The 12,632-nt window shown below is 40.4% G+C and overlaps 1 protein-coding gene across 1 annotated transcript in view; it reads right to left on the reverse strand.

Annotated features, from left to right (window-relative positions):
- Positions 1-7,468, reverse strand: part of CABCOCO1 (ciliary associated calcium binding coiled-coil 1) — a 187,415-nt gene extending 179,947 nt beyond the window's left edge. The window contains exon 1 of the mRNA XM_054983957.1: positions 7,392-7,468. Coding sequence (XP_054839932.1) covers positions 7,392-7,468 — 77 coding nt within the window. The remainder of the gene's footprint in view (positions 1-7,391) is intronic.
- Positions 7,469-12,632: the final 5,164 nt, after the last annotated feature.

The raw sequence follows: 12,632 nt of genomic DNA on the forward strand, positions 1-12,632 counted from the left end.
GATACATCCTTAGCGATCAATAGAATAGTTAAATCCAGCGTAAAAATGTAAAGGACATAAAAAAATACATTTAGCATTTAAAATCTTATCTTAAAATGTATATAGTTCTCTGGGAACCGCAGTAATTCTAATATTTAAAACATTGACATTAAAATAGTTAAAATCGTAAAAAGAGCAGGACAGACTATGTATTGCTATTCTTTTTATTATGGAATTTAACCAAATAGAGACAGAATTTGGCTATTTGCCGGGAGATAGTTGGATTTTCATCAATTAGGAGTTTCTCCAGGCCTCTGCAACTGGTCTGTCTAAGAGTGGAGAAATAAACTTGTCCCTATAGACTTGATGGAAAGGACAGCGAAAGAACATTTGAATAAGTGATTCCACTTCACCAATGGAGCAACAGCAGCGTCTGTCCTCGTATGGGATCTTTCTATATTTCCCTTCAATGACCATTGAAGGGATAACTTCACATCGGGCCAGGGTGAAAGCTCTTCTATAAGATGGGACATCTAAATGAGTGAGATATCTGGCCATACCCATAACATATCTGGATTCCCTAGGGGCCATAAAATGAGGAGATTGAGCTAAATCTCGTTGGGGCGCTATGTCTCTCACCCTTTGTTTAACAATACTTTTTGCCTGGTCACTGCCCTGAGTCAGTAGGTCAGCAGGCGAGAGTCCCAATCTTTCTAGGTTGCTCTTAACCATCCGCATCCACCTAGGCTGGTAAGGATCTTGGTTTATTAGAGGGAGAAGACCTTTTTGATTGCTCAGGCTCTCCTGGGCTATCCAGGTCAGGATGTGGAACACCACTTGGTGTTTCCCAGTTGGATAAGTAATCCCTTGACAGATCCAGCCTATTCCATAGCCAATTTATATGTGATATTAGAGATCCATGTTGAATCTCCAAGGTGTAATTTAGCCCCCCAAAGCAGCAGCAGGGTGGAAAGAGGCTTTTGCTATTTCCCTTGCTCCTCTAGCCAGGTTCTAGCCCTGATTGGAGAAAAAGATGTGATTTTTTTTTTCTTTCAGCAGGGCTAAAAGCAGCAAAAGGCTGTCCGGTGTTGACTGAGAGCCAAGCTACAAGTGACGCCTGACACAGGTTGGACACTTGTCAGCTTCCCTCAAGTTTTGATGGGAAATGTAGGCATCCTGGTCTTGTCGCTGTAATGGACAGCCAAGCCGCAAGACCAGGGCCATTTCCACATGGCTTACCTCTGCCCGTAACGACCCGGTAGATCGCGCAAAAAACACGGAACATTGCTTTTTCTCGCGTGAGATTTGCACGACGTCACATCGTCCAAATCTCGCGTGAGAAAAAGAGATGTTCCACGGTTTTTGTGTGATCTACTGGGTCGTTACGGGCAGAGGTAAGCCGTGTGGAAACGGCCCAGGATGCCTACATTTCCCATCTAAACTTGAGGGAAGCTGACAAGTGTCCAACCTGTGTCAGGTGTCACTTGTAGCTTGGCTTTGAGGAAAATTCAGGGGGAAGAATTAAGTACCCCTTCCTCAGCACCACTGTTTCAATCAACATCCTTAGTCCATGTCACTACCACCCCTGGCTGCTTTTTGCAGTTGAAATACAGCTCAGAGAATCCGATCTAAGATCCCTCACCTCAGGAATTGTTCAGTCCTCCATAGCAGCACAGATAGATGCATCATATTCCATTTTTCTAATTAGCTGTTAAGGGAATGCTTTTTAATTGAACATTTAAAACCATTTTCAAAGAATGATGAGATAGCCAGTCATTGTCAGTACTCTTGAAATCACTTGTATGCAAGCAAATGCCTCGACAAACTATTTAAAACTATGTGGTTAGAGATAAAAATTTCTTATGCAATTACAATATCTTTCCAGGCCATTAAGTATTGTAATACGGACCTGCACATCTCTAGTTAGGGTAGATAATATTTTTTAAATGTTGAGTGAAAGATATACATGAAGATATCCTTTTTGGTTTTCACAACTATCTTTATACACAAGAACTGTAGGGAATGGCTTGTCTCAAAAGTAAATAGGAAACTGCTCAGTCATGACGAGATCTTTCCTGGAGAAATATTTTCCTATCTCATCTTCTATTTGCGAGAATAATTCACTAATAAGAATTTCATAGCCTGCCGTCTTACAATAGATAGAATTGTTTTTATTACTGGATGCATTGATTCTGATTAGTTCTTTGTAGCACCATTCTAATGACTTTTAATAATAACTCTGAATACATGCACATTCTCTGTGGTGGCTCCCAGCTTATGAAATGGCATGCCTGAAGTGGCCAGGAAAGCACCCACTCTCTTGGCCTTCTGCAAACTATGAAAAACTGAATTATTCAGGAGGGCTTTTTGCTCAAGCAACGGGGCTATACTATAAGGAAGTAGTTCAGAGAAATGTTTGGTAGAAGGACAGGGACTGTAGACTGTACTATTAGGTACTGTCTGTTGATGTAGGTGTGCTCCTATTGGGTACTTTCCATGTCATTTAATATGTCATGTTGAAGTACTTGTGTTTTCTTTCAGTGATGTTTCATCTCTGTATTCAAATTTAGCCGCTGAGTGAGATTCACTGTTCTAGGACTTCTGCTTCTTCTATGGGATAACATAGGGTCTAATAGAAATGGATTGTTGCCTGTAAAAATACTGAAGGACAGAGGCTGGTTGGGGTAAGAGACAGGGATAGGATTGCTGTTGGGTGGAGTCCTCCTGTGGTCCTTCCATGTCGAACTTTCTCCTTAATACTGAGAAAAACCTTGAAGACAATTTTGATTGGTTTTTGAGGTTGAGTGAAACATGACTGGATAGTGCTACCTTTACATCAGATAAGATGCACGTGAGGTAAAAAATAATAATTCTGACCCAAAACATTTTGTTTGGTTACGACCTGATGAACAGGGCTGCCTAGGCTACGGCAAGAGGCCCCTTTGCCCCCTGCTGTTCAAGGAGCAGCAGGAGAAAAATAAAATAAAAAACATGCAACATCAGCTAGGCAATTCCTCAAGCTACCCTTTGTCACTTCCGGGTTGTATCCAGAAGAGACGCAGCAACATCAACCATGTCGCCTACACACTTCCTGTCCCCGCCTACAGCCCTCCCGCTGGTGGCCAAGTTTACAGTGAAATCCTAAGTAGAATTACTCCAGTCTAACCCACTGATGGATTTATGTGCAGGACGTTAATGTACATTTTAGCCATCATCCTGTGTTTGAGAAAAGTGCTTTCCTCTAATATAGCACTTGCCATCTGCACAAGTGAGAAAAGGGAGGGGTGGGAACTGATAGGAGAGGAGAAATTTAAATCTCAGATTTGAATTCTTGTGGGACAAAGTAACGTCACAGGAAGGAGTTGCTGGAGGAGATGACCTTTGGCCTGGACAAGGCTTAATAGGGTTGCCAGTTTCCAGGTGGTAGCTGGAGATCTCCTGGAATTACAACTGATCTCCAGGCAACAGAGATCAGTTCCCCTGGAGAAAATGGCTGCCTTGGAAGGGTGAACTCTATGGCATTATACCACACTGAGGCCCCTCCCCTCCCCAAATCCTGCCCTCTCCTGGCTTCACCCTTAAAATCTCCAGGAATTTCCCAACCTGGACCTGGCAACCCTAAAGCATAATATTCCTTCTCAGCTCCCTCCCCAAACTCCACCCTTCCCAGGCACCACTCCTAAATTTCCAGGAATTTCCGAAATCGGCATCCCTGCTAATGGGGCAAATGGGTGGAAAGCCCAGACTCCATGTAAAGCTGCGCCAACCAGGCTGTATGGTAAGCCTATACTGGGTATGCTAAGCCTTGGGAACACATAATTATCCGTCTAGATCTCAGCCACCCATTAGAAACTTTCTATCCTATGTCAACCCCTCCACCATCTTTGTTAGTAACTAAAGCAAGGCTTGGTTTGACAATCTGTCAGTGCAAAATGATTCTGGAAGCAGCCCCATTACAACTATGGCCTCAAGAATGAAGAATGATCTCCCTTTGGAACTAAGGAATTGTTCTCCTTCACTTACATTGCGCAAGGCCTGTACAATTTTTAAAAGGAAATATTATTGTTATTGTCCTTTGTGATACTAACTGGCTTATACAGATGGCTATTCATTCACATTTGTTATTTGGCCAATTTCTTTCTTTTTTTTAAATTTCTAATGTTTTGATTGATTATGCCTATTTTTCTGTTGCAAGCAGCTTGAAATACATGCTAGAAAAGGGGTAAATGAAATCTTTAAAATTTAAAAATGAGAATTTTAAACAGGTAAGGAAGTAAGATTTCAATTATAAAAACCTTCAAAATGGAAAATCTAGGGGCCAAACTACAAGTGACGAATGACACAGGTTGGATAGAGACTTGTCAGCTTCCCTCAAGTTTTGGCGGGAAATGTAGGCAGCTTGGCGGTATGTTGGACAAGTGACAGTTGAAAAGTCCATTGGACAGCAGTCGGAGAGCCAAGCTGCAAGACCAGGATGCCTACATTTCCCATCAAAACTTGAAGGAAGCTGACAAGTGTCCAACCTGTGTCATTCGTCACTTGTAGCTTGGCCCTAAGTCTTCAGGTGTTTGTGTAATTACTCGCTCCAGATCTGAAGACTTCTTCATGGTTTTTTGAACTTGGACATGAAATATTGCACCATAATGACAATTTAATTTACTGTGAAGAAGCTACTTTGCAGCATGACTTGCAATATATCTGAAAATGAATCATAGTCCAATAGAAATGAATCTATCAAGATGCATTTTCTTCACGTTTAGGGTTTTGTTATTTTTTTTTAGGAGTCATTTCCCCCTTGTTCTCCTACTTCTGAAAGTTTCAAGAATAAAATATCTTGAGGACCAATCAGCCAGAATTTCAAGAGCATTTTTGTTTAATACAAAGCTACAAAACATAATTTCTCTACAATAAAATATAGCCAAGGGACTATAGAAGGCAAACTAATGCTGCCGGTATTGTGAAAGTTAATCGGTGTCTTTAATTTTGGTAGGCAATAATATAAAAAGAATAGAGAAATTAGTATGAAGATTCCAAAACTGAAACTTATTTATTTTTATTTATTTATATTCGATTTATATTCCGCCCTCCTCGCATCAGCGGGCTCAGGGCAGATTACAACACATACATTATACAAAACTTTAACATTTCAACTTTAAAACCAATAGACAATAATATATAATTTAAAATCTAAAATACAGAGTACAAAAAGCAGCAGCACAGAAACAATTCATATAATCCATCATCCAACCGCCCCTAAAAGAATATCACAAAAGGGTTGGGTGGTAGCTATTTCCTGATAGGGAGGGACGATCCCCTCTATTCGACCAGTGTGGGGGCCTGCCCAGTGTCAACCATTCGCCTGTTGGAATGGCTCTGTCTTACAGATCCAGCAAAAGGACAGCAAGTCCTGCCAGGCCCTGGTCTCATCAGACAGAGCGTAATAAGCAACTACATGCATTGATACATGTATGGTTTATAAAATTATAATATCTTTAAACAGTTTTAAAACGAACCCAGTCAGCATAACCTAGCAAAATTGACGGCATGCACACAAAATTCTGCACAGAGAAAGGCTCCATCAGTCTTTTCAAGAATGGCAGTGTGGAGAATATGCAGGATGCATGGATGGAGCCTTCGATGATCCAGTCTTAAAGAGAATGTCACAGTCTAACACCCAAACACAATGCTGTTTTTTTTTAAAGTGCAATTTCATTTTAAGTTTTTTTCTCCAGTCTGCGCAGTGGGTCCGCCCATGGTTATTATATTTCCACATACACACACACATGTGCATGCGCACACATATATATGATGCATTGTCTTATTGTATTGTAACAACAACAACAGTAACAACAACGTTCAATCTATACACCGCCCTTCAGGACAACTTAACGCCCACTCAGAGCAGTTTACAAAGTATGTTATCATTATCCCTACAACAACAATCACCCTGTGAAGTGGGTAGGTCTGAGAGAGCTCTGGAAGAGCTGTGACTGACCCAAGGTCACCCAGCTGGCTTCAAGTGGAGGAGCAGGGAATCAAACCCGGCTCTCCAGATTAGAGTCCCGCACTCTTATCCACTACACCAAACTGTGTTCTGTTTTTCCTTAATCCATGCACTATTACTGTAATGGTCTGCCAAGCAACAAGAAATGAACTAGCAGCATGTGATATATCTCTTTTATGTGACCCAAACACTCCTGCAGAACTCCCATGAGCCACAGGTGCACGGCCAGCACTTTCTATCTAGACAGCTGATTTTTATCAGCATGGGGTCTTTGATCCACATGTTTTTGTGGCAAAGTGGTTTTCTGAAAGAAAGGGTAACATTTACTGCAGAAAATAATCTGAGATTTAGAAATTTAGAAGGATTTATACAAGTCTCTTTGGACAAGGGAAATGGCATATCAGATGGGATTTAGAAGACAGATTTGCCGCAATGCTCAGTTTTTAATTAGCACATCAGAGGTACTTTACCCTTAAATAAAATATTTGGAACAAGTACTTTTACATACTGGAAATGGTGTGCTGATCAAGCAGATTTTTATCACGTCCTTGTGTTCAGGTTTTATTAGACACAAGATGTTGAGATCATTTTTCAAACTGGTAGAAAGCTAAAATTTGACACAATAGATTTCCCTTTGAATTATTTGGAAATTACCTTGAAGGAGCTAGTGAGTTCTACTTGCACCATCGTTAGGTTACTGCCAAAATCATATTAGCTCATCATTGGAAAACCACATCAGCATCTAGCACTTATTGAATGGGTAATTACAGTTCTGAATATTGCTTAGATGGGTACGTTGCCGGATGAAGTACATCAAAGGAATAGCTTAAGTATTTCCGTGGAACTTGCTGAAGAACAGCCTCTATTTATTTTGTACTATGGAATACTCAGTGTAATTGTTTTAAACCTGGAAAGCATTTTTTTGGTAAATGTATTATTATAATAGAAAACGCTTTTTCTCATTTCTGAAAAAAAAGTGGTTGTCTGAGGAAAAAAATCACAACCACAAAATTCATCCTGCCAACACAAACAACTACCCCAAAATGAAAAAGAGCTTTGCTGGTAATTGAAGAGGATTCAAAAGATGCCAGTGCTAATAGATGCTTTATGTTACATGGTTCTTGGCTGTATGATTGTATGCTGACTTGAAGAATAAAAATGCATATCTCAAAATCTATAATTAAGGACTACATCTGACAAGATTATTTCTCCTGCTGACAAATAAATGTCATTTTTTTAAAAAGAGAGTTAGACAAAGAATGATAAAAACAGGCATTGGGGTAAAAATTGTTCCCCACAGAACACAGAGGGGTCTTTATAAATACTTACAATAAGAGCTTACTCTGTTGGGCTGGCATGCAGATCAAAAGACTGACAGATTTAATTCATGTTTCCATGCTACACGCACAATGGCGTGTACAAGCCAATCTGGATGGCTTTCAGCAAATAATTGATGGTAGGGAAAACGGAGATGTTAAAAATCATTACCGCGCAACTCAACTCTTAGAACACACAGCAAGACAAAAAATGTGCTGCCATTATCTCACTGGATGCCTTGTTTTTGCTGGATGCCTTGTTTTTGCTTTCATATCTTCGTTTTAAAAATAATACCCAGAATAATTCATTGTATCAGCAGAGTAACAGACTGTTTCTTTCTTTTTTTAATCTGTATGTGCAGTGGTGGTAGATCAGATTCAAAGAATGGACAAGAATCACACAAAATAACTTGATTTCTTCTAAAGATGCTCATGCCGGCAAGATCTACATTAACAAAGTTCTCTGAAGTGAAGATGTGCTGGAAATTGACTTTCTTGTAGGGGTGCTGTTGAACTTGCCACGGGGGAGTTTGAAAAGCAAACTTCTCTCCTGCTCAAAGAGCTAACCCCATTTTTGACCGGGGCACAGCCACCTTTGAAACGAGGATCTGACTTAACATGGCTTGTGAAATACCTGCTATCCCTGTATCGGGCTCTTGCAAATCATTCATCTTTCTCAAGGGACAGCAGAGTAACTGATAGCAACAGAGGATACCTCCTGATTCTTGAACAGTGCCTCTCTCTCCTAAAAATTACTCTTCCTAAAATTCTCTAGCACACCTGAGGGTGATAGGAACTGTATTCTCAGCCTCTTGAAGACAGTTGGACATTTTGGAATGCTTTTTTTTTTAATGCCCAGTTGGGATCTGTCCAAAGAGCCACTACTTACGGCCAGGGCTTTTTTTCTGGGGAAAGAGGTGGTGGAACTGATCAGTGGGTTGCCCTCAGAGAAAATGGTCACATGGCTGGTGGCCCCGCCCCCTGATCTCCAGACAGAGGGGAGTTTAGATTGCCCTCTGCGCCGCTGAGTGGCGCGGAGGGCAATCTCAACTCCCCTCTGTCTGGAGATCAGGGGGTGGGGCCACCAGCCATGTGACCGTTTTCAAGAGGTTCCGGAACTCCATTCCCCTGCGTTCCCCCTGAAAAAAAGCCCTGCTTATTGCCAATTACTCCCGTTCAGGATGGCTTAGAAAGAGGGGGAAAGAGGGAGGACAAAGACCTGTGTATGTGCACATGAGAGCATTTTGAAAGCATTCCTATGGAACAGTTACAATTACTCGCCAAGCATTTTCAGGGGGTTGAGAGGGCTGCTTGCAAAAATGCATGCATTTGGGCTGAGCCTCGAGTTGCTTCTCCACCACTTCATTTTAATGTATCCTAGAAATGTGGTTTAATTAAAAATAAGGCTTAATAATTTGCATTTTAGGCTGATACTTGAAAGCCACTTGTTCTAGAAGTTATTTGAATTTCTTATAAATAACATACATTTTTAAATATATCATAGTTCAATTATTCATTGCATTTCACATATATTGGCCGTTTTCATGCACACCTGTAAGCCTACAGAAGATTGCACAAACCTCATGGCACGAAGCATCTTCCTAGCGCGATTTCCTGGCACGATCCCCTTTAATGGTGCGATGACATCAGAAATCGTGCCATTAAACGAGATTGTGCCGGGAAATCACGCTAGGAAGATGCTTCATGCCATGAGTTTTTAATTGAATGTTTGCTATGAGTGTATTCTTATTGATATGTATTTATTTCCAGTGTCTGTGTATTCTTTGATAAAGATATGAATTGAAACAGGATTAATAACAATCTAGACAACCCATTAGAACAGAACCAGAACCAAGAAGATTATTCTTCATTTAGGGCTGTTCCTAGTCACTTGAAATTGCCTCTACCTTAGAGAATATTTGGACTCTCCCACACTGGGTGGATATTGAGTGCTTTTGACCCTTGTTTGTTGGATGTTATGTATACTGTTGTGTGCTTCTCTTATTGGTGCTAATTGATGCATTTGCATTTTAATATGAATGTGCAATATTGAATATAGAAATGTTTACAGAGCAGCACTTTACACATACCTGAGTATTAGGGTCCTTTAAATACAGCACCTATATGAATGATTGCTCCAGCTGTGTTCTGAGAGTCATATAATTCTGCTTGCCTTCATTGTCTATGTAATAAATATATAAGTATTCACTTAATTATTGCATTGATGAGGTTTACTTTGTACTAAAACGTTTGTTAGCAAGTTTATGCATGTATCTTTGTTTGCTTACCCAGTGAGTTCTTGGCTGAAGTATCTTCCTGGCTCATAGGCTGCTTTCACACACATTGGATAATGTACTTTCAGTGCACATTAGCAACTGTTTGCAAGTTGATTTTCCTGTTTCACAAAGGAAAATCTATTTGCAGACGATGCAAAAAATGTGTTGAAAGTGCATTATCCAATATGTGTGAAAATAGTAATAATTCACAGTCTTAGCTACCCACTGTGGCACACTACCTGTCAAAGAAAGAATAATTTGGGGGTGAGTGTTGGGATACAGGTATATAGTGGGTCTTGAGGGATGCCAGGCAGGGGTTCAGCTGCCTATGTACCACTACCAAGCACACCACTGACCTTCTAAACAATATAGGGTGACGGCTGGGCAAAATTCTCACAAGAATTTCCACTATTTTAAGAGAGAGTGTGTTTCTTCTTTTTGCTCAAGCAACAAATTTTCACCCCCTAAGAAATCTCACTAGTCTTACTGAAATTCCTTTTTGCATTCCACAAACATTCCTCAGGTGTTCTGCCCAAGCAAGCGCTCCCAAATTCACTTCCTTCTCCCTTTACTACAGCAACCTTTTCCCTCTTCTGCATCAAGCTTGAGAATTCCCCCACTGTGACTGGAACTGGGGAGTCCTCTGCTGGCCGTGATATGTTTCTGTGCTGAGCTGCAGTTACTTTTAAAATAAATAAAAATAAATAAAGGGCTGTTATGAGATGGGGGACGCCTCCCTTATTTTGACAGACATTTATATGCCACTTTAGCACAATGTTCTGAGCCGCTCACAACATTAAAAATCTTAAGATCACTAGCATGAGCCAAAAGAAGCATTTCCTAAGTCCCACAGATTTAATACTTTAATGCTTTCCTACTGAAAGAAAAGGAAGCACAAAGCAATCAGTTTTGGCAGGATTCTACCCTTTTTAGAACAACTGAGAGAGAAAAGTTTGAGTTCAAAAAAAGTGTCACGTAGCTTAACAAAAATATATTTATTAGATTTGTGTTAGACCAAAGCAGTGCTTCTTTGTTGCTTCTCCTGGACCTATAACAGCCTTTGATACAGTAGACCATGCCATCTTGATAAGGCATTTGGAAGTAGAAATGGATATCAATGGACTTGCCTTGGACTGTTTTAAATAATTTCTGATGGAACAGACTCATAGGGTTGCTGTCAGAGACCAGCTATCTTCAGAGTGTGAATTATCTTGTGGGGTTCCATGGGATGCAGTCTGATCCCCCATTTTATTCAACATATCTGCATATTGATGGCATCCAATTCCAGAAAAGTTTATTTCCAATCAAAGAAGATATCAGCTAATTTCTAGTGTCCCAAAACCGAGACTGTTCAAGAAGAATGTGGTCAATAGTATCAATTTTCTCTAATCCACAGGCACATAACCTATCAGGGAATGATATACCAGAGTATCTTCCTGTAACTGCTGAAAGAAAAATATTCAGATGGGCCAACATAAAAGCTTTTCTGTATCTCGGTACAGTCAGAGTTTGAAAATACCTTGGAATCTTCAATGGAGGGTGTATTCCAATGTCAAGAGATGAACAGACCCTATGAGATCTTATAACAGTTCTATTATAATCCAGCTCTTTCAGATGTCTTTTAATCAAGCAGTATAGATCCCAGCACCCTAATATGTTTAGCACATCAGCAGTGACATTTAGACGTATCAGTTTATCTTCCAGTAACCTGTCCCATTCAAATTTAAAACTATCATTCTTAACTAAACTTAAAAGTCCCAGCAATGAATCAGACCTCAAGATCTTTAAGAGCTCTTAACCAAGCCTGAATCTCCAATAACTGTTCTACATCAGTGCGCAATACCATGCTAGCAAAGCATTTTGAGGTACACAAATACTACAAAGTAAGTAAAGAAATGTACGATCTATACTATCATTGACCACACTAATCCAAACTGCTACTGCATACAACAGCTTGGCAGATACTTTTGCATTAAACACCTGGATTTGGGCCGGGACATAGTGACCCTTGGAGTATAAAAAAATCGAGAAATGGCTTTAGCCAAGCTGACCACAGCCCTCAAATTAGAGTTCAAATTGAGTTTCTAGGAGAAACTCCATTTAGCCTGGAACGCCACCCCAAAACATCTAAATTGTTTAACCTATTCAATATCATACCTAGCAGGTGGCCATTTGTAATTCTTACAGATGATTTCAGAAGCCTCCAGAAACCAACTACAGAATGTACCAGTAGAACTATAATCGTCTATGTACAGGAGAACTGGAAGCTTCCAAGATGACAGATACGGAGGATGAAACTTATCATGGGAAAGAAAAGATATTATTAATATAAAAATTGAAAAACAATGGTGCCAATACACAAACTTGCTTGACTCCCTTATTAAGCAGGTTCCCCCCAGACGACCAAGAGGGCCACATCTCATCTGGATTGTTGGTGACTTATACAGCTGCTCGATCAAAAATAAAACACTTATCAGCTGACGGCGCATCCAATTTATCCAGAACGGCTGTCGTGGGATTGTATCAAAAGCACCTTTAAAGTTCATAAAAGCTGCTGCTAGCATCCCATCCTCAGATCTAGTATACTTGGAGGCTGCATGATAAAGAGGATAACAATGATCAATTCTGTTCATGTCTCTGCGAAAACCTGCCTGTTCATAGCCAAGTATTGATTCTTCTTCCAACAGGCTTAGAATTGTGCTCTGTTTTAGCATTCCTTTGTACCCGTATTTAATTTCTGCTGGTTTTAAATCTGCAAATTTGCATATATATGCCCTATTACAGCGTTTATTGAACTCTCTTGAAACTGACTGTGTTGACTCACACAGTGTAATCCGCCTGGAGACTCAGAGCGGGACCACAAGTGACGCCTGACACAGGTTGGACACTAGTCAGCTTCCCTCAAGTTTTGATGGGAAATGTAGGCATCCTGGTCTTGCAGCTTGACTCTCCGACTGCTGTCCAATGGACTTTTCAACTGTCACTTGTCCAACATTCCGCCAAGCTGCCTACATTTCCCATCAAAACTTGAGGGAAGCTGGCAAATGTCCAACCTGT

Source organism: Eublepharis macularius, chromosome 6 (assembly GCF_028583425.1).
Source record: "Eublepharis macularius isolate TG4126 chromosome 6, MPM_Emac_v1.0, whole genome shotgun sequence".
Taxonomy (NCBI): Eukaryota; Metazoa; Chordata; class Lepidosauria; order Squamata; family Eublepharidae; genus Eublepharis; species Eublepharis macularius.